General features: G+C 53.1%; 1 protein-coding gene across 1 annotated transcript in view; it reads left to right on the top strand.

Moving 5' to 3' along the window:
- The window catches only part of LOC142290097 (protein sel-1 homolog 3-like), a 172,029-nt gene that overhangs the window by 121,873 nt on the left and 27,462 nt on the right, over positions 1-22,694 (top strand). The window contains exons 14-20 of the mRNA XM_075334031.1: positions 8,933-9,073; positions 13,236-13,298; positions 13,651-13,824; positions 18,769-18,896; positions 19,907-19,990; positions 20,062-20,152; positions 20,575-20,662. Coding sequence (XP_075190146.1) covers positions 8,933-9,073; positions 13,236-13,298; positions 13,651-13,824; positions 18,769-18,896; positions 19,907-19,990; positions 20,062-20,152; positions 20,575-20,662 — 769 coding nt within the window. The remainder of the gene's footprint in view (positions 1-8,932; positions 9,074-13,235; positions 13,299-13,650; positions 13,825-18,768; positions 18,897-19,906; positions 19,991-20,061; positions 20,153-20,574; positions 20,663-22,694) is intronic.

Genomic DNA, 22,694 nt, shown 5'->3' with positions numbered 1-22,694 from the left:
AGGTGTATGGCAGTATTACACGGATATGGCAGCGTATTGCCTATATGTCCGGTGCAACACGTGTGCGGCAGGGGAAGTGTATGGCAGTATTACACGGCTATGGCAGCATAATGCTTATATGTCCGGTGTAACACGTGTGCGGCAGGTGAGCTGTATGGCAGTATTACACGGATATGGCAGCATAATGCTTATATGTCCGGTGCAACACGTGTGCGGCAGGGGAAGTGTATGGCAGTATTACACGGATTTGGCAGCGTATTGCCTATATGTCCGGTGTAACACGTGTGCGGCAGGTGAAGCGTATGGCAGTATTACATGGATATGGCAGCATAATGCTTATATGTCCGGTACCACACGTGTGCGGCAGGTGAAGTGTATGGCAGTATTACACAGATATGGCAGCATATTGCCTATATGTCCGGTGCAACACGTGTGCGGCAGGTGAAGTGTATGGCAGTATTACACGGATATGGCAGCGTATTGCCTATATGTCCGGTGCAACACGTGTGCGGCAGGTGAGGTGTATGGCAGTATTACACGGATATGGCAGCGTATTGCCTATATGTCCGGTGCAACACGTGTGCAGCAGGTGAAGTGTATGGCAGTATTACACGGATATGGCAGCGTATTGCCTATATGTCCGGTGCAACACGTGTGCGGCAGGTGAGGTGTATGGCAGTATTACACGGATATGGCAGCGTATTGCCTATATGTCCGGTGCAACACGTGTGCGGCAGGTGAAGTGTATGGCAGTATTACACGGATATGGCAGCGTATTGCCTATATGTCCGGTGCAACACGTGTGCGGCAGGGGAAGTGTATGGCAGTATTACACGGCTATGGCAGCATAATGCTTATATGTCCGGTGTAACACGTGTGCGGCAGGTGAGCTGTATGGCAGTATTACACGGATATGGCAGCATAATGCTTATATGTCCGGTGCAACACGTGTGCGGCAGGGGAAGTGTATGGCAGTATTACACGGATTTGGCAGCGTATTGCCTATATGTCCGGTGTAACACGTGTGCGGCAGGTGAGGTGTATGGCAGTATTACATGGATATGGCAGCATAATGCTTATATGTCCGGTACCACACGTGTGCGGCAGGTGAAGTGTATGGCAGTATTACACAGATATGGCAGCATATTGCCTATATGTCCGGTGCAACACGTGTGCGGCAGGTGAAGTGTATGGCAGTATTACACGGATATGGCAGCGTATTGCCTATATGTCCGGTGCAACACGTGTGCGGCAGGTGAGGTGTATGGCAGTATTACACGGATATGGCAGCGTATTGCCTATATGTCCGGTGCAACACGTGTGCAGCAGGTGAAGTGTATGGCAGGTGTTGGCGTGTGCATCCATAAGTGTGCTGCAATCAATTAGACCCGAATTGGACCGGAAGGTATCTGCATATATCGTCACTGTATACAATGTGTATGTTTCTCTTCACTTTCACCCCAATAACACTTCATTTATTACAAACCCCCCTAATGCCTACACCCAGTAATGAACTATTCATCTCTCCCTCCATCCTCCCCACCCATCTCTCCATCCATCCTCCCCACCCATCTCTCCCTCCATCCTCCCCACCCATCTCTCCCTCCATCCTCCCCACCCATCTCTCCCTCCATCCTCCCCACCCATCTCTCCCTCCATCCTCCCCACCCATCTCTCCCTCCATCCTTCCACCCATCTCTCCCTCCATCCTCCCCACCCATCTCTCCCTCCATCCTCCCCACCCATCTCTCCCTCCATCCTCCCCACCCATCTCTCCCTCCATCCTCCCCACCCATCTCTCCCTCCATCCTCCCCACCCATCTCTCCCTCCATCCTCCCCACCCATCTCTCCCTCCATCCTCCCCACCCATCTCTCCCTCCATCCTCCCCACCCATCTCTCCCTCCATCCTCCCCACCCATCTCTCCCCACCCATCTCTCCCTCCATCCTCCCCACCCATCTCTCCCTCCATCCTCCCCACCCATCTCTCCCTCCATCCTCCCCACCCATCTCTCCCTCCATCCTTCCACCCATCTCTCCCTCCATCCTCTCCACCCATCTCTCCCTCCATCCTCCCCACCCATCTCTCCCTCCATCCTTCCACCCATCTCTCCCTCCATCCTCTCCACCCATCTCTCCCTCCATCCTCCCCACCCATCTCTCCCTCCATGCTCCCCACCCATCTCTCCCTCCATCCTCCCCACCCATCTCTCCCTCCATCCTCCCCACCCATCTCTCCCTCCATCCTCCCCACCCATCTCTCCCTCCATCCTCTCCACCCATCTCTCCCTCCATCCTGTCCACCCATCTCTCCCTACATCCTCTCCACCCATCTCTCCCTCCATCCTCTCCACCCATCTCTCCCTCCATCCTCCCCACCCTCTCTCCCTCCATCCTCCCCACCCATCTCTCCCTCCATCCTCCCCACCCATCTCTCCCTCCATCCTCCCCACCCATCTCTCCCTCCATCCTCCCCACCCATCTCTCCGTCCCTCCTCCCCACCCATCTCTCCCTCCATCCTCCTCACCCATCTCTCCCTCCATCCTCCCCACCCATCTCTCCCTCCAACCTCCCCACCCATCTCTCCCTCCATCCTCCCCACCCATCTCTCCCTCCATCCTCCCCACCCATCTCTCCCTCCATCCTCCCCACCCATCTCTCCTCCTCCTTAGATCTGTCTGCAGACACATGACACCTCATGGCCTCTCCTGCTCCCACACACTGACACTCTTTCTGCTCATTTTCATTTCTGATGATATGTCTCGTAATCCTGCCCTCCTCACCACATCCACATTGTCACTTCGAACCCTCATCCATGATCTGACAAATTTTCTCACCCCTTCTAACCTTATACCCATTCCCCCAGTCCGCTCCTCCAGTCCCTGCTCCTCCAGTCCCTGCTCCTCCAGTCCCCGCTCCTCCAGTCCCCGCTCCTCCAGTCCCCGCTCCTCCAGTCCCCGCTCCTCCAGTCCCTGCTCCTCCAGTCCCCGCTCCTCCAGTCCCCGCTCCTCCAGTCCCTGCTCCTCCAGCCCCCGCTCCCCCAGTCCCACTATCAGGAGCTCTATGGAACGCTCGCTCTGTCTATAATAAGCTTTCCTATATCCATGATCTTTTCATCACTAACAAGCTCTCCTTCCTCGCCATCACTGAAACCTGGCTCACCCCCTCCGACTCTGACTCTCCTGGCTCACCCCCTCCGACGCTGCCTCTCCTGGCTCACCCCCTCCGACGCTGCCTCTCCTGGCTCACCCCCTCTGACACTGCCTCTCCTGGCTCACCCCCTCTGACACTGCCTCTCCTGGCTCACCCCCTCTGACACTGCCTCTCCTGGCTCACCCCCTCTGACACTGCCTCTCCTGGCTCACCCCCTCTGACACTGCCTCTCCTGGCTCACCCCCTCTGACTCTGCCTCTCCCGGCTCACCCCCTCCGACGCTGCCTCTCCTGGCTCACCCCCTCCGACGCTGCCTCTCCTGGCTCACCCCCTCTGACACTGCCTCTCCTGGCTCACCCCCTCTGACACTGCCTCTCCTGGCTCACCCCCTCTGACACTGCCTCTCCTGGCTCACCCCCTCTGACGCTGCCTCTCCTGGCTCACCCCCTCTGACGCTGCCTCTCCTGGCTCACCCCCTCTGACGCTGCCTCTCCTGGCTCACCCCCTCTGACGCTGCCTCTCCTGGCTCACCCCCTCTGACGCTGCCTCTCCTGGCTCACCCCTTCTGACGCTCCCTCTCCTGGCTCACCCCCTCTGACACTGCCTCTCCTGGCTTCCCCCTCTGACACTGCCTCTCCTGGCTCACCCCCTCTGACGCTGCCTCTCCTGGCTCACCCCCTCTGACGCTGCCTCTCCTGGCTCACCCCCTCTGACGCTGCCTCTCCTGGCTCACCCCCTCTGACACTGCCTCTCCTGGCTCACCCCCTCTGACGCTGCCTCTCCTGGCTCACCCCCTCTGACGCTGCCTCTCCTGGCTCACCCCCTCTGACACTGCCTCTCCTGGCTCACCCCTCTGACACTGCCTTTCCTGGCTCACCCCCTCTGACACTGCCTCTCCTGGCTCACCCCCTCTGACGCTGCCTCTCCTGGCTCACCCCCTCTGACACTGCGCCTCTCCTGGCTCACCCCCTCTGACGCTGCCTCTCCTGGCTCACCCCCTCTGACGCTGCCTCTCCTGGCTCACCCCCTCTGACGCTGCCTCTCCTGGCTCACCCCCTCTGACACTGCCTCTCCTGGCTCACCCCCTCTGACACTGCCTCTCCTGGCTCACCCCCTCTGACACTGCCTCTCCTGGCTCACCCCCCTCTGACACTGCCTCTCCTGGCTCACCCCCCTCTGACACTGCCTCTCCTGGCTCACCCCCTCTGACGCTGCCTCTCCTGGCTCACCCCCTCTGACGCTGCCTCTCCTGGCTCACCCCCTCTGACGCTGCCTCTCCTGGCTCACCCCCTCTGACGCTGCCTCTCCTGGCTCACCCCCTCTGACACTGCCTCTCCTGGCTCACCCCCTCTGACACCGCCTCTCCTGGCTCCCCCCTCTGACGCTGCCTCTCCTGGCTCACCCCCTCTGACGCTGCCTCTCCTGGCTCACCCCCTCTGACACTGCCTCTCCTGGCTCACCCCCTCTGACACTGCCTCTCCTGGCTCACCCCCTCTGACCCTGCCTCTCCTGGATCACCTCCTCTGACGCTGCCTCTCCTGGATCACCCCCTCTGACGCTGCCTCTCCTGGATCACCCCCTCTGACACTGCCTCTCCTGGCTCACCTCCTCTGACACTGCCTCTCCTGGCTCACCCCCTCTCACACTGCCTCGCCGCAGTTTTCACCCCAGCCCTAACCCATCTCTTCAACCTATCACTAACAACTGGTGTATTCCCTTCATGCTTTAAACATGTCTTCATCACATCCATCCTCAAAAAAGCCCTCCCTTGGTACGTCCTCTGTGTCAAACTATCGCCCTATATCACTTCTCCCTTTTGCCTCAAAACTCCTGGAACAGCATGTCCATCTTGAACTGTCCTCCCACCTCTCCTCCTGCTCTCTCTTTGACCGGTTACAATCTGGCTTCTGACCCCATCACTCCACTGAAACTGCCCTAACTAAAGTCACCAATGACCTACTATCTGCCAAAGCCAAGTGACACTACTCTATCCTCCTGCTCTTGGACCTGTCCTCTGCCTTCGACACAGTAGACCATTCACTCCTACTACAGATTCTCTTATCTCTGGGCATTACAGACTTGGCCCTACACTCCCTGACAGAAGTTGTGTCGCTTATCCTTGTTATGTAAATAAAAGCTTATAACCTGACTTTAAATTCATCCATTGGTTTTATAAATTACCCTTTTGAAAGCTGAAACCCTCCAAAATTTGGTTTAGGTTATGAAAATAAAGTTTCTGCAAAGCTGAAATATTGATCATTTAATGAACACAGAAAGGTCAGATTTTGGCAAGACAAAAGTTTTGTCGCCCACAGAAAGTAATGTGAAATTCACACAAATAATTAACTTCTAATACAAAAATATGTTGCATAACATTGGTGAATGAAGTTGTGGTGCTATTAGAGCCATATGTAATATTTTGTGTGACTTCCATGAGCTTGAAGGACTCATCCATGCGGATCAACAATGATTCATACAAGTTATTGCTGAAGTCATCGGGAATAGCAGAGAATGCATCTTACATGCCTCCCAGAGGTCATCTAGATTCTTTGGTTTTGTCTTCCAAGCTTCCTCTTTCATCCTATCCCAAACATGCTCAATGATGTCCATGTCTGGTGACTGGGCTGGCCAGTCCTTGAGCATCTTGATCTTCTTTGCCAGGAGGAACTTTGTTGTAGAGATGGATGTATGAGATGGAGCACCATCCTGCTGCAGAATGTGACCCCTTTTATGATTGGGAATGTAAGTGGTAGCTAATACTTCTTGATATTTTAGGCTATTGATATTGCCTTCCACCTTGCAAATGTTTCGCACCCCCCATACTGAATGTAACCCCAGACCATGATCTTTTCACCACCAAACTTACCTGTTTTTTGGATCCATACGGGCTCCAGTAGATCTCCTGCAGTATTTGCGGCAGCTGTGGTGTAAATCAACTGACGATTCATCAGAGAAATCCACCTTCTGCCACTTTTCCAGCGTCCATCTGTTTAGCAAGCTGTGGGACTTGGCAAAAGCCACACGGTTTTTTAATTGCCTTTTGTTTAGTGCTGGCTTCTGGGCACTGATTCGACCATGGAGGCCATTTCGAGACAGAATCCTACAAACTGTTCTAGGTGACACAGGGACTTGAGGTGACCAGGCCTGTGGGAGCTCTGCTGCGGTAGAAGAGGGGCTGGCTTTGGATTTTCTAACCAACAAACGTTCCTCCTGGGCAGTTGTCCTGCGGGGTCTGCCGGACCTGGGCTTGTCAAAAACATCTCCAGTCTCTTCAAATCTTTTCTTTAATTCTTTGTACTTGACGCTGAGACACATTAAAGGTGCAGCCACCTCTGCAGTGGATCTGGTCTTCAGCCTCCTGATAATCAAGGCTTTGGTTGCAGGGTGGATTTGTGGCATGTTGTCAGAGGTCACGTTGCAGTTCAAGTGAAGGTCTGGGGTGCTGGGTTTCTTTATATACACACCCACTAATTAACCAATCATTAATGAGCACAGGTGAGGATGTAAACTAGGATTGGGTGCATTATATGAAGAGGCGTCAAAACTTTTGTCTTGCCAAAATCTGACCTTTCTGTGTTCATTAAATGATCAATATTTCAGCTTTGCAGCAACTTTATTTTCATAACCTAAACCAAATTTAGGAAGGTTTCAGCTTTCAAAAGAGTAATTTATAAAACCAATGGATAAATGTAAAGTCAGGGTATAAGCTTTTATTTACATAACATGGATAAGCGACAGAACTTCTGTCAGGGAGTGTATCTTTGATCTCTTCATACCTAACAGACTGAACTTTCAGCGTCTCCCATTCTCACACCACTTCCTCATCTCGCCCCTATCTGTCGGGGTCCCCCTAGGTTCAGTTCTTGGACCCCTGCTGTTCTCCATCTACACCTTCGGCCTGGGACAGCTCATAGAGTCCCACGGCTTCCAGTATCATCTCTATGCCGATGACACACAGATCTACCTCTCTGGACCTGACATTACCTCTCTACTAACCAGAATCCCACAATGTCTGTCTGCTATTTCATCCTTCTCTGCGCGATTCCTAAAACTGAACATGGACAAAACAGAGTTCATTGTCTTTCCCCATCTCAGTCTACCCCCCCAACTGACCTATCCATCAGTCAATGGCTGCTCACTCTCCCCAGTTCTACATGCTCACTGCCTCCCGGTAACCCTCGACTCTGATCTCTTCTTCATGCCGCACATCCAAGCCCTCTTCACCTCCTGCCGCCTCCAACTCAAAAATACCTGGATTTGTACATTCCTTTCCCGAGAATCTGTAAAACCCCTAGTACATGCCCTTATTATCTCTCGCCAAGACTACTGCTACCTCCTGCTCTGTGGCCTCCCTTCTAACAGTCTTGCACCCCTCTCATCTCCTCTTCCTACAATTGTACCCCAGATTTCTCCCGCATCTCCCCCATACTCTGGAACTCCCTGCCGCAACATATCAGACTTTCGCCTACCTTGAAAAGCTTCAAAAGAAACCAGATCAAACGAAACCTGAAGACCCACCTCTTCCGACAAGCCTACAATCTGCTGTAACCCTCAGTCTGATTCAGCGCCGCACAACCAGCTCTATCCTCACCTACTGTATCCTCACCTATCCCTTGTAGACTGTGAGCCCTCACGGGCAGGGACCTCTCTCCTGCTGTATCCTCACCTATCCCTCGTAGACTGTGTGCCCTCCCGGGCAGGGTCCTCTCTCCTCCTGTATCCTCACCTATCCCTTGTAGACTGTGAACCCTCGCGGGCAGGGTCCTCTCTCCTCCTGTATCCTCACCTATCCCTTGTAGACTGTGAGCCCTCGCGGGCAGGGTCCTCTCTCCTACTGTATCCTCACCTATCCCTTGTAGACTGTGAGCCCTCGCGGGCAGGGTCCTCTCTCCTCCTGTATCCTCACCTATCCCTTGTAGACTGTGAGCCCTCGCGGGCAGGGACCTCTCTCCTGCTGTATCCTCACCTATCCCTCGTAGACTGTGTGCCCTCCCGGGCAGGGTCCTCTCTCCTCCTGTATCCTCACCTATCCCTTGTACATTGTGATCCCTCCCGGGCAGGGTCCTCTCTCCTCCTGTATCCTCACCCATCCCTTGTAGACTGTAAGCCCTCGCGGACAGGGTCCTCTCTCCTCCTGTATCCTCAGCTATCCCTCGTAGACTGTGAGCCCTCCCGGGCAGGGTCCTCTCTCCTCCTGTATCCTCACCTATCCCTTGTACATTGTGATCCCTCCCGGGCAGGGTCCTCTCTCCTACTGTATCCTCACCCATCCCTTGTAGACTGAGCCCTCGCGGGCAGGGTCCTCTCTCCCATCCCTTGTAGACTGTGATCCTTTGCGGGCAGGGTCCTCTATCCTCCTGTAGACTGTGAGCCCTCGCGGGCAGGGTCCTCTCTCCCATCCCTTGTAGACTGTGAGCCCTCGCGGGCAGGGTCCTCTATCCTCCTGTAGACTGTGAGCCCTCGCGGGCAGGGTCCTCTCTCCTCCTGTAGACTGTGATCCTTTGCGGGCAGGGTCCTCTATCCTCCTGTAGACTGTGAGCCCTCGCGGGCAGGGTCCTCTCTCCTGTAGACTGTGAGCCCTCGCGGGCAGGGTCCTCTCTCCTCCTGTACCTGTCTGTGCCTTATATTGTACATGATTATACTTGTCCCTATTATGTATACCCCTTTTCATATGTACAGCACCATGGAATAAATGGCGCTATCATAATGAGTAATAATAATATATGGCGGGGCATGACTTGTGGCAGTATTCACTGACACTCTCTTGTATTTCATTAGCAAGCCGTCAGCCGGATGCTGTTCTGGGGTCAGCAGGGAATCTCCTCCAACCTCGAGGCGGCAGTAAAGTTCTATGAGAAGGGGGCCCTACAGATGAAGGACCCCGTGATGATGTACGACTATGGAGTGGTGTTACTGAGGGTGAGTGCAAGCTCTTCTGTCCAGTGCTTTCCTCTCACTGTTCAAACTGTCATCATTCTATATAATAATAAAACTTCCCAAATATCATTCTACATAATCTGGAGCATAATATTATATTACAGCTACGTACAGGGACACAGGTCAGCGCCATATACTGCAATCATCATACCAACATACACTGTAAAGGGCACCTGTCACCAGACAATCTTCACCCTTAATGTATTTTCGCTGTTTCTGAGTTTTTCCTTTTTTTATGTACATCTGCCATGCAGTTCCAGAAATTTCGGCTTTTTTATTCATTTCTAATTCTTCTGGTCTTTAATAAGGGTTGAGGCTCACATGCTCCTCTGGGGTGTGTCTCACAGAAACCTCTGGGGGTTGTCTCACAGAATCCTCTGGGGTGTGTCTCACAGAATCCTCTGGGGTGTGGCTCACAGAATCCTCTGGGGTGTGGCTCACAGAATCCTCTGGGGTGTGTCTCACAGAATCCTCTGGGGTGTGTCTCACAGAATCCTCTGGGGTGTGTCTCACAGAATCCTCTGGGGTGTGTCTCACAGAATCCTCTGGGGTGTGGCTCACAGAAACCTCTGGGGGTTGTCTCACAGAATCCTCTGGGGTGTGTCTCACAGAATCCTCTGGGGTGTGTCTCACAGAATCCTCTGGGGTGTGTCTCACAGAATCCTCTGGGGTGTGTCTCACAGAATCCTCTGGGGTGTGTCTCACAGAATCCTCTGGGGTGTGTCTCACAAAATCATCTGGGGTGTGGCTCACGGAATTGTGCCGCCCCTGTGGGAGCAGCCGAGCTGCTTGGATTCGGGTTCGCTGTGGCTCGAGAGTCTCCGGACCCGGGGGTCGTGCGGCCACTCAAATGTAAGAGGGATATTTACAGGGGAGTTGATATATAGTTCGTGACGCCACCCGTGGTGTACGGAAATTTGGGGATTACCGCCGCTGCCGTTGGGAGTACCCAGGGTGATGGAGTGGGGGCAGCAAGGTGTCGTAACCCTCCACAGGTAGGGGGGATGCCCTGGGACTCAGTGAGGGGTGCCGTGGGATGAAGGGGTCGCTCTCGTACTCACTCAGTCCATAAGCAGACGCTGACATCCGGGTAAACAAAGTCTCTGGGTACCGCTGCCGCTGAGGGGAGCTCGTCCGGGTCCCGTCCCCTATAGTGTTGCCTGGTGATCCGTGTCCTGCCTCCTGGCACTAAGTTTGACTTCAACGTGGTGGCCCAGTAGTGTGGAACTTGCCGGGCCCCGCTCCCCACTGTGGCTAAGTGTGGCAGCTTGCTCTCAGGGTTCACGCTTGGGATTTTCTGGACCGTTTTGGATTGGAAAGTCCTATCCCCCTCATTGCACTAATGCCTCGATTCTGGAGCGGGTGGGAACAGATCATAAAGGCTCCGTTCTCCTCAGGTGAATTGTCGGGTCGCCTGAAGCCACTTCCTGACCTAGGGTCTGTGTACCCCATCTTGCCTTTGGTCCCGGACCATTGACAGTGCTAGACTGTCGGCCGTCCTCCTCGACAGGTCCAGGCACCTTGCCACAATCCCCTGCAACCGGGGGTCCGACTCCTCTAGGCCCAGACCACCACCCACCATCTGCAACCTAGGCAGTTTCTCTAGGAGCCACCGCTTCTAACCTCCTCTGAGCTCCTCACAGCTTGAGGGCCTCTTCCCAACTCTCTCTCCACTCACAGACTGACTACACTCCTCACCTCCTCTCCCTGACCCCCCAGGTGGCCGATTCTATTCCACTCAAGCTGTCCACTGGTGTCTGGTGGGTGTGGTGCAGGGTGTATCTAGGATTTGATCTGCTGTTGGAGGCAACACCATTTAGATAGGGACCCAGAACCAAGAGGGAGGCGGAATGCTGCACGGAAGGGCAGGTTGTGCAGTACCCTGTGACGACCTGATAGTCCAGGGGCGTCACGGAATCCTCTGGAGTGTGGCTCACGGAATCCTCTGGGGTGTGGCTCACGGAATCCTCTGGGGTGTGGCTCACGGAATCCTCTGGGGTGTGGCTCACGGAATCCTCTGGGGTGTGGCTCACGGAATCCTCTGGGGTGTGGCTCACATGTTCCTTTCAGGCAGCTCTTTAGGCTGATTTGCATAATTACACCGAGCCACGCTCAATTATAAAGACTATAATAATTTGCCCTAAATAATAAGGCCCATATCTCTGGAACCATATGACAGGTTTACAAAATAAAATGCTTATGCTATAATACGACATTAGTGCTGTGTAGTACTAACATAATACTGATATACAATGCTCAAATAATAATGCAAAACTATAAAGTGCCAAATAATAATAGTGCCATATAGTGTCAAACTGCTACTAACATATAATATATTGTCCCAATTGCTCTACATCATAACATCCGAGAAATTCTGCTATACAGCGCCAATCCAAGGTCTGGGGTCAGATAAATTCTGTGCTCTCCTCCGAGCTCTACGTCGGGGTTTTGTCTGAATTCCCCAAAAAACTGTGGATGGAAAATCTAACATGGGGCCCAAATAGTCAGGACAAAGGCCAGAAAATGTCCTCAGTGTAAATGGCTCCACCGGGGCTCCGTGCCGGAAATATTACCCTGGTCAGAGCCTGGACGGACATTTCTGGTGTAGGGGTCATCATCAGTCAGACGAGCCGCCTTGTGCCGCCCGGTGACTTCAAAGAAATGGTGCAATATTATGCCCAAAACGTGCTGTAAAATGCTCAAATGATAATCATGCCATATAGTGACCAAATAACAGTAGAGTATAGGGACCAAACAGTGCTATATAGTGCTATAAGGGAATGCTATATGTGACGCCCTGGCCGGGCCAGGTAGTCACAAATAGGGCCCCACACAACACCTTTCCCTCACAGTTGACAGCAGCCAACCCTTAAAACCCTAGTCACCCCCTAAGGGCTGATAGACATACCAAGGGGCGGAACCAGGCAGTTGGAAGACGCCCACCTAGGAGTTTTAGACAGCCCGGGGCGGGGAAAAGTTCAGTTCAGTTCAATTCTGGGAGCTGAGTTTCAGAGTTCAAGGAGAGTGGAGGGTTGGAGCCCTGGTACCTCTGGCTAGGAGGCAGACGGCGGTCTACATCTGCAGGAGCCGGGAAGACGGCTCGATGGATCCGAGGTGGACCGGGACAGGGTTGTAGCCCGTCGGTACTGACCCGGGGAACCGACTCGGAAACCGGAGCACATAGGGGGTACTCAGATCCTGAAGCTAGGTCCAGAAGCGACTGGAACTGGTTAATTAACTGATTGCGGCCAAGACTAGAGGTCCTGTCCCACCCAAAGTGCCGATTTGAAGGCAAACAGCCTACCGAGGAGGATAACAGGCCACTACCACGGTTCAGAGATCCCACGGGCCAGCGTCTGCGGGCAAAGGGCTCCTTAGGCCACAACCAGCCGGGAGCGGACTCCTGAAGTTGCAAGCAAAGGCAGCCCACCGTTCTAAAACAGGAGAAAGACAGAGACCACCATCCGGGTGGGGGAACCGAACGCAGCCGGCTGCGGGCACCGACCACCATCACCTTGGTTTACCAGAGACTCGTGTGTTTTCTTAATAGTGAGTACACCAGCACCCTGCGGTCGCCCATCTCCCTGCACCACCAAACCCCAACGGGTCCCGGGGCCACCATCCCTGCACACGGAGGGGTTAACAACTTGCTGCACAACATCTCCCCCGGGTGCCCCATAACTGCAGCGGTGGTGTCCAATATCACCACATCCCGTGGGTGGCGTCACGAACCTCGTACGGCCCAACCCGTACATATACGTCCACCAAATCCTCCCCTTTTTCATTCAAAGTGTCCGTGGGATCCCCGGGGTCCGGAGACCCACCGGAAGGGCCGGACCTGAGCAGCGGCAGGCTGCTGGCACAGGGGCGGCACACTATATAGCGCTCTTCTGGCTCTCGTTTTGGCGGCATTATTTGGAGCATCCAGCAGTTGTCCCCTGTGTCCTGTCCCTATGACCTTCTAGAGAGGATGTTTGGAGTCGTAGTAGTGATGGCGGCCTGTGGTCCGTTAGGAGCCCGGTGCTGGGTGCAGGACGTCCTCGCCTTTGGATCTTCTCAATCTCTCTAGATCCTCGTGCTTTGTCTCCATCTCATTGTGGATCTTTCTCTTCGTCCTTTGCTGATTTCTTGGTGTTTCTTACAGGGACAGGGCGTGAAGCAGAACATCCCCAAGGCGCTGGAGTTCCTGAGGAAGGCAGCAGAGATGGTAAGACTCCTTCTCCGGCTACATTGTACAACAACGGCTATTTATCCCATCCCCGGGTTCCATGATCCAGTGATGGAGTCAATCCTTCGATCATCTCTATTTGTTTATATCAGTGGTCACATGATCTAGATTTATCTTCTGCTATATAAACAAACAGCACAGACGACACCGTACCCTTCACTGACAGATCCATGTCAGAGCCCCGTGAGGAAGCTTTCAGCGAAACGTACACACTGTCATGTTTCACTTTGATGTTTTTCTGCTAATGGTAAAGTCTCCTTTAAGTTACTAAGTCTTGGGCTGCAATATGTGTGTGAATTCTGTTGGATATTTCTGTGACTCTTCTCGGCAGGACTTTGTTCCGGCGCTCAACAGTCTGGGCTGGTATTATGAACAGTACGAGAAGGATTATGAGAAAGCCGTGGAGTTCTGGCAGCGAGCCGATGAACTTGGCAATCCTGAGGCGCCGTTCAATCTGGGAATTCTGAACTATTTTGGGCTGATTCCCGGGAAACCCCAAAACCACGTGAGTTATGATATCTCCTCCTGCCGTAGACATGGTCGGTATATTAGGTTCTCAGCCTCCCAGTGACACAGTTGGTACAAGGTTCTCAGCCTCTCAGTGACACAGTTGGTATCAGGTTCTCAGCCTCCTGTAGACATGGTCGGTACGTCAGGTTCTCAGCCTTCTGTAGACATGGTCGGTACGTCAGGTTCTCAGCCTCCTGTAGACATGGTCGGTACGTCAGGTTCTCAGCCTCCCGGTGGCACGGTCAGTATATCAGGTTCTCAGCCTCTTGTAGACACGGTCAGTACGTCAGGTTCTCGGCCCTCGTAGAAACGGTCGGTACATCAGGTTCTCAGCCCTCGTAGAAACGGTCGGTACATCAGGTTCTCAGCCCTCGTAGAAGCGGTCGGTACATCAGGTTCTCAGCCCTCGTAGACACGGTCGGTACATCAGGTTCTCAGCCCTCGTAGAAACAGTCGGTACATCAGGTTCTCAGCCCTCGTAGAAACGGTCGGTACATCAGGTTCTCAGCCCTCGTAGAAATGGTCGGTACATCAGGTTCTCAGCCCTCGTAGAAACGGTCGGTACATCAGGTTCTCAGCCCTCGTAGAAGCGGTCGGTACATCAGGTTCTCAGCCCTCGTAGACACGGTCAGTATATCAGGTTCTCAGCCTCTTGTAGACAGGGTCAGTACATCAGGTTCTCAGCCTCCCATAGACACGGTCAGTACATCAGGTTCTCAGCCCTCGTAGACACGGTCAGTACATCAGGTTCTCAGCCCTCGTAGACACGGCTGGTACGTCAGGTTCTCAGCCCTCGTAGACATGGTCAGTATATCAGGTTCTCAGCCTCCCGTAGACACGGTCAGTACATCAGGTTCTCAGCCCTCGTAGAAACGGTCGGTACATCAGGTTCTCAGCCCTCGTAGAAGCGGTCGGTACATCAGGTTCTCAGCCCTCGTAGACACGGTCAGTATATCAGGTTCTCAGCCTCTTGTAGACAGGGTCAGTACATCAGGTTCTCAGCCTCCCATAGACACGGTCAGTACATCAGGTTCTCAGCCCTCGTAGACACGGTCAGTACATCAGGTTCTCAGCCCTCGTAGACACGGCTGGTACGTCAGGTTCTCAGCCCTCGTAGACATGGTCAGTATATCAGGTTCTCAGCCTCCCGTAGACACGGTCAGTACATCAGGTTCTCAGCCTCCCGTAGACACGGTCGGTACATCAGGTTCTCAGCCCTCGTAGACACGGTCGGTACGTCAGGTTCTCAGCCCTCGTAGACACGGTCAGTACGTCAGATTCTCAGCCCTCGTAGACACGGCTGGTACGTCAGATTCTCAGCCCTCGTAGAAATGGTCGGTACATCAGGTTCTCAGCCCTCGTAGAAACGGTCGGTACATCAGGTTCTCAGCCCTCGTAGAAGCGGTCGGTACATCAGGTTCTCAGCCCTCGTAGACACGGTCAGTATATCAGGTTCTCAGCCTCTTGTAGACAGGGTCAGTACATCAGGTTCTCAGCCTCCCATAGACACGGTCAGTACATCAGGTTCTCAGCCCTCGTAGACACGGTCAGTACATCAGGTTCTCAGCCCTCGTAGACACGGCTGGTACGTCAGGTTCTCAGCCCTCGTAGACATGGTCAGTATATCAGGTTCTCAGCCTCCCGTAGACACGGTCAGTACATCAGGTTCTCAGCCCTCGTAGAAACGGTCGGTACATCAGGTTCTCAGCCCTCGTAGAAGCGGTCGGTACATCAGGTTCTCAGCCCTCGTAGACACGGTCAGTATATCAGGTTCTCAGCCTCTTGTAGACAGGGTCAGTACATCAGGTTCTCAGCCTCCCATAGACACGGTCAGTACATCAGGTTCTCAGCCCTCGTAGACACGGTCAGTACATCAGGTTCTCAGCCCTCGTAGACACGGCTGGTACGTCAGGTTCTCAGCCCTCGTAGACACGGTCAGTATATCAGGTTCTCAGCCTCTTGTAGACAGGGTCAGTACATCAGGTTCTCAGCCTCCCATAGACACGGTCAGTACATCAGGTTCTCAGCCCTCGTAGACACGGTCAGTACATCAGGTTCTCAGCCCTCGTAGACACGGCTGGTACGTCAGGTTCTCAGCCCTCGTAGACATGGTCAGTATATCAGGTTCTCAGCCTCCCGTAGACACGGTCAGTACATCAGGTTCTCAGCCTCCCGTAGACACGGTCGGTACATCAGGTTCTCAGCCCTCGTAGACACGGTCGGTACGTCAGGTTCTCAGCCCTCGTAGACACGGTCAGTACGTCAGATTCTCAGCCCTCGTAGACACGGCTGGTACGTCAGATTCTCAGCCCTCGTAGACACGGTCAGTACGTCAGGTTCTCAGCCCTCGTAGACACGGTCGGTACGTCAGGTTCTCAGCCCTCATAGACACGGTCAGTACGTCAGGTTCTCAGCCCTCGTAGACACGGTCAGTATATCAGGTTCTCAGCCTCTTGTAGACAGGGTCAGTACATCAGGTTCTCAGCCTCCCATAGACACGGTCCGTACATCAGGTTCTCAGCCCTCGTAGACACGGTCAGTACGTCAGGTTCTCAGCCCTCGTAGACACGGCTGGTACGTCAGGTTCTCAGCCCTCGTAGACACGGTCAGTACATCAGGTTCTCAGCCTCCCGTAGACACGGTCAGTACATCAGGTTCTCAGCCCTCGTAGACACGGTCGGTACGTCAGGTTCTCAGCCCTCGTAGACACGGTCAGTACATCAGGTTCTCAGCCTCCCGTAGACACGGTCAGTACATCAGGTTCTCAGCCCTCGTAGACACGGTCGGTACGTCAGGTTCTCAGCCCTCGTAGACACGGTCGGTACGTCAGGTTCTCAGCCCTCGTAGACACGGTCAGTACATCAGGTTCTCAGCCTCCCGTAGACACGGTCAGTACATCAGGTTCTCAGCCCTCGTAGACACGGTCGGTACGTCAGGTTCTCAGCCCTCGTAGACACGGTCAGTACGTCAGATTCTCAGCCCTCGTAGACACGGCTGGTACGTCAGATTCTCAGCCCTCGTAGACACGGTCAGTACGTCAGGTTCTCAGCCCTCGTAGACACGGTCGGTACGTCAGGTTCTCAGCCCTCGTAGACACGGTCAGTACGTCAGGTTCTCAGCCCTCGTAGACACGGTCAGTACGTCAGGTTCTCAGCCTCCTGTAACAATCAAAATGACTGCAGGAACACCATTGTAAATGTGAACAGGGTGCTAACCAAAATATACACAATCTATATGAAGTGAAGGCTGCACACCAAATTCAGAAAAATATGAACAAGCAGAACTGCTCTATGATACATAAGGAATGAAAAATACAACAAGCCATATGTAAAATGAAAAAAAATTGAAATGTGACATTGCATAACTGCTGAGGATTATTTGAAAATGAGATATTTAGCTAATGTATTGATCAATTCATTACTGCCCCATAACCACTTCACGGTAATCTCTTATTTATGGGCTCTCTAACCAAATGTTACCTCTATGTGCGGTTAAAACCTGCCTGTGTGCATGGGTTGAAGTTGAATAATCATGGCTAAAGGGCGGGACTGGGTTCTGTCTAAGAACCCAGTCCCGCCCTTTAGCCATGTTTATTCAACTTCCTATATAACCAGGTCCCTTACTTCCCATACACAGCAGGTTTCAGCCGCACATAGAGGTAACATTTGGTTAGGTACCCATGCACACAGGCAGGTTTTAACTGCATATAGAGGTAACATTTGGTCAGGGACCCCATGAATAAGAGATTACCGTGAAGTTGGATATGGGGCAGTAATGCATTGATCAATACATTAGCTAAGTGTCTCTTTTTTTCAAATAATCCTCAGCAGTTATGCAATGTCACATTTAAATTTTTTTTTTCCATTTTTCATATGGCTCGTTGTGTTTTTCATTCCTTGTGTATCATAAAGCAGTTATGCTTATTCATATTTCTCTGAATTTGGTGTGCAGCTTTCACTTTATATAGCTCAGCCTCCTGTAGACACGGTCGGTACGTCAGGTTCTCAGCCTCCTGTAGACACGGCCGGTACATCAGGTTCTCAGCCTCCTGTAGACACGGCCGGTACATCAGGTTCTCAGCCTCCTGTAGACACGGCCGGTACATCAGGTTCTCAGCCCTCGTAGACACGGCCGGTACATCAGGTTCTCAGCCTCCTGTAGACACGGCCGGTACATCAGGTTCTCAGCCTCCTGTAGACACGGTCGGTACATCAGGTTCTCAGCCCTCGTAGACACGGTCGGTACATCAGGTTCTCAGCCTCCTGTAGACACGGCCGGTACATCAGGTTCTCAGCCTCCTGTAGACACGGTCGGTACATCAGGTTCTCAGCCTCCTGTAGACACGGCCGGTACATTAGGTTCTCAGCCTCCTGTAGACACAGTCGGTACATCAGGTTCTCAGCCTCCTGTAGACACGGTCGGTACATCAGGTTCTCAGCCTCCTGTAGACACGGTCGGTACATCAGGTTCTCAGCCTCCTGTAGACAAAGTAGGGACAAGGTTCCCAGCCTCCTGTAGACACGGCCGGTACATCAGGTTCTCAGCCTCCTGTAGACACTTCCAGTTCAAGGTTCTCAGCCTCCTGTAAAAATGGTCGGTACGTCAGGTTCTTAGCCTCCCGTAGACACAGTCGGTACGTCAGGTACTCAGCCTCCTGTACACACTGTCGGTATGTCCGTTACTCAGCCTCCTGTAGATATAGTCGGTACGTCAGGTTCTCAGCCTCCTGTAGACACGGCCGGTACATCAGGTACTCAGCCTCCTGTAGACACTGTCGGTACGTCAGTTACTCAGCCTCCTGTACACACTGTCGGTATGTCCGTTACTCAGCCTCCTGTAGATATAGTCGGTACGTCAGGTTCTCAGCCTCCCATAGACGCGGTTGGACAGTTGTGTCCGGATTTCCTCTGGCGGTCACTCTTGATCATTCTTTTCTCAGTCTGCAGCTTACTATTACTATCTGCGCTCAGCTTTCCGAGGACACATAGATGCCGCCGTGCACCTCTCCTCCTTCTGGATCGAGGGACTCCCGGATGTCGTGGATCGAATGCCGTATGATGCAGTGATGTGAGTACAGTGTCATACTGGTGTCTTCTTCAGGATGAGCATTAGACTCTCGTGTCATGATGATACCTACATTCACATAGTGCTATAAATCACAAACGTGAGAATGACCCCTGAGCGGAAGGATCTGGTCCCCCCTCTACTCTGATTGGCTGCGATGAATAACAGCCAGTAGATTCCTAGGCTGTGATTGGCTGGTTGACTATGTGAGAATACCCCGGTCATTCTCATGAAGTTTTAGGAGCATTAAAGAAGAACAAGAATGAGAATGACCGCAGATGTTACCAGTATTATGGCACAATATCAAAGGGGGCCTAAATAAACCAAAATCATGATGATCTTCATGTTATGATGATCCATATCCTCTTATTTCCTACATTGTCTGCCAGGACGATAAGATGAGAATGACCCTGATTGTTCTCATCCACTCAATCATAGTGAAGATTTGGCTCCTCCCTCGCCTCTGATTGGGTGACAGGAATACCAGAGCCTAACTTCCCATGCTGTGATTGGCTGGATGACTATGTGAGAATACCCAAATTCCCCCCAGGTCATTCTCATGAAGTTCTAAAAAGAATGAGAATGAACCTCAGATGTTACCCTATCCTAGTACAAAATCTAAGCGGGCTAAAATAAATCAAAATCACGATGATCCCTATGTCAGGATGATCCCTATTCCCTCATTGTGTCCCACATCACAAGGGAGGAGGACAGAGTGAGAATGACCCTGACTGTTCTCATCCACTCAATCACAGTGAGGACGTGGCTCTTCCCTCTTCTCTGATTGGGTGACATAACAGAGCCTAGATTCCCATGCTGTGATTGGCTGGTTGACTATGTGAGATTACCCAGGTTCACCCCAGGTCATTCTCATGAAGTCTCATGAGCTTCGGAGTAGATGAGAATGACCTCCAGGTATCATCACCACCACACGCCGATGTCTGGGGGCGGACAATTCCAAAATCAGATTGTTCATCATAGGCCACAATGTATATATCTTCTTATTCCATCAGGTGGACTAAATGGGCGGGAGAGCAGAACGGGTACCTGGGGGCCACACTGCGGAAAGCTCTGGACAGTTACCTGCAGACCTCCTGGTGAGTCCTCCTGCCCCCGGCGTCTCCTCTATAACTCTCACCATCCTGATGGTTCCACCATTGTCTCCTAGGCCCGGGGCCCTGCTCCATTACATGGAGGCCGCAGAGGCTGGATTTGAGATCGCTCAGTTCAATGCAGCCTTCATCTGCGAGGACGACCCTGTGAGTACATGATACTATGGTGGGTGAGGGCAGAGACCCCCGCACGTGTGCCCCCCCTTACATTTAGTGCCCCCCAATGTAGAGCACAGGGGTTGAGCAGATCCTGGTCTGTGCTGATACATTGTACCGAGCCCTAGGCTGTGCGCAGGGTTCATCCTCACTACATGTAGAGATGTAATTGGGGGCTCCGGGGCTCAAATCTGTACCCGGCCCCGCACCTACCGTGTACCCCCAATAATACTGGGGTTAATAGTGTTAGGACCCCGGGCCGCTGTGAGCTCTGCACTCCTATAGCTGTGCCCTGAATAAATGTTTCCATTCACTGACAGCAAGCAGAGATATTACACGCTGCGGATTGAGAATGTTTCCTTACATAGGACTGCATGTCCTGTACTAATGGCTGCACTTACCCTGCGCTGTAGGACGGTCTGGTGAGCCGCTTCGTGCAGATCGACTGCGTGTGGAAATATTATAACCTCTCGACGCAGAGCGACCAACCCCCGGCGTACGGTGAGTGACGACTAACACCCCCGGCGTACGGTGAGTGACGACTAACACCCCTGGCGTACGGTGAGTGACGACTAACACCCCCGGTGTACGGTGAGTGACGACTGTGGAGACACGGGGGTCAGTGGGTGCTCTCCTGTGGAGACACGGGGGTCAGTGGGTGCTCTCCTGTGGAGACACGGGGGTCAGTGGGTGCTCTCCTGTGGAGACACGGGGGTCAGTGGGTGCTCTCCTGTGGAGACACGGGGGTCAGTGGGTGCTCTCCTGTGGAGACACGGGGGTCAGTGGGTGCTCTCCTGTGGAGACACGGGGGTCAGTGGGTGGTCTCCTGTGGAGACACGGGGGTCAGTGGGTGCTCTCCTGTGGAGACACGGGGGTCAGTGGGTGCTCTCCTGTGGAGACACGGGGGTCAGTGGGTGCTCTCGTCCACTAGCCCGGCCTCCTTTAGAAAGACAGCGTGGCTCCGGGCTCATCCCAACTGAACGCCGGCCTCCTTAACCGTGGGCGGAACACTACTCAGACAACACAGGGTGAGGGAACCACAATAATGAGACTTTATTGGATCCCCAAACAATTAACGGCGCATAACACATAACCAGCAAAACACACAAATGTAACCGGCAACAGAGTCTCACCCTTCCGCTGCTCACCAGGGATTAGAAGGTCCGTGCCTCACAGCTTCCAGGGCTACTTACTCCAATCCAGCAGCACCCCGCTTTTGGCGGGCACCCACCGAGACTGGAATAACGCCAGATTTAGGAAGCTGGCTGGGGACTGTAAAGCCTGTACCAGGTGACTGGATTGTCCCAAGCTGGGTTCCTTCCTTAGGTAGTCCTTGATATCTCAGCCGAATCCTTGCATTCGATGCTGAGGTCCATATAGTGTTATAATCCAGGTTATGGCTTTCCAATCAGATCCGCAGATCCTAGATTGTATCATGTAGCAAGAGCCTACCCGGACAATGGACAGTCCTTCTTATACCCCTGAGCTCTCCATTCAGACCATTGGGGTCTTCATGATTGGTGGATAAGACTGGGCTCTTATTGGCTAGATTTTAAGCCGTATACAAATATCCAGAGACAGGATAGACATGTAAGGGGTGCTTCACACACAGCGAGCTCGCTGCCGAGATCGCTGCTGAGTCACGCTTTTTGTGACGCAGCAGTGACCTCATTAGCGATCTCGCTGTGTGTGACACTGGATCTGGCCCCTGCTGCGAGATCGCTGCTCGTTACACACAGCCCTGGTTCGTTTTCTTCAAAGGCGCTCTCCCACTGTGACACACAGATCGCTGTGTGTGACAGCGAGAGAGCGACAAATGAAGCGAGTAGGGAGCAGGAGCCGGCGTCTGGCAGCTGCGGTAAGCTGTAACCAGGGTAAACATCGGGTAACCAAGGTGGTTACCCAATATTTACCTTCGTTACCAGCCTCCGCCGCTCTCACTGCCTGTGCTGCCGGCTCCTGCTTCTTGCACATGTAGCTGCAGCACACATCGGGTAATTAACCCGATGTGTGCTGTAACTAGGAGAGCAGGGAGCCAGCGCTCAGTGTGCGCTGCTCCCTGCTCTCTGCACGTGTAGCTCCGTGCGGTGGTAACCAAGGTAAATATCGGGTTGGTTACCCGATATTTACCTTAGTTACCAAGCGCAGCATCTTCCACGCGGCGCTGGGGGCTGGTCACTGGTTGCTGGTGAGCTCACCAGCAACTCGTGTAGCCACGCTCCAGCGATCCCTGCCAGGTCAGGTTGCTGGTGGGATCGCTGGAGCGTCGCAGTGTGACATCTCACCAGCAACCTCCTAGCAACTTACCAGCGATCCCTATCGTTGTTGGGATCGCTGGTAAGGTGCTTAGTGTGACTGGACCTTTACATCACATCTAGCAATTCACTTAATAATACAATGGGAAGTTCGCATAATTGATTTATCTGTGTGTCTGGCCTTCACTGGCCAAAACAATTACATGAGTCAACAAGAGTCTTGTAGAACAATGAGGGCTTAGCCCCCCCCCCCCCCCCCTCTATAAACAAACTATCTT

This window comes from Anomaloglossus baeobatrachus, chromosome 2 (genome assembly GCF_048569485.1).
Source record: "Anomaloglossus baeobatrachus isolate aAnoBae1 chromosome 2, aAnoBae1.hap1, whole genome shotgun sequence".
NCBI lineage: Eukaryota > Metazoa > Chordata > Amphibia > Anura > Aromobatidae > Anomaloglossus > Anomaloglossus baeobatrachus.
The sequence above is the reverse complement of the archived record's forward strand: the minus strand, read 5'-3'. Positions and strand labels throughout refer to the sequence as shown.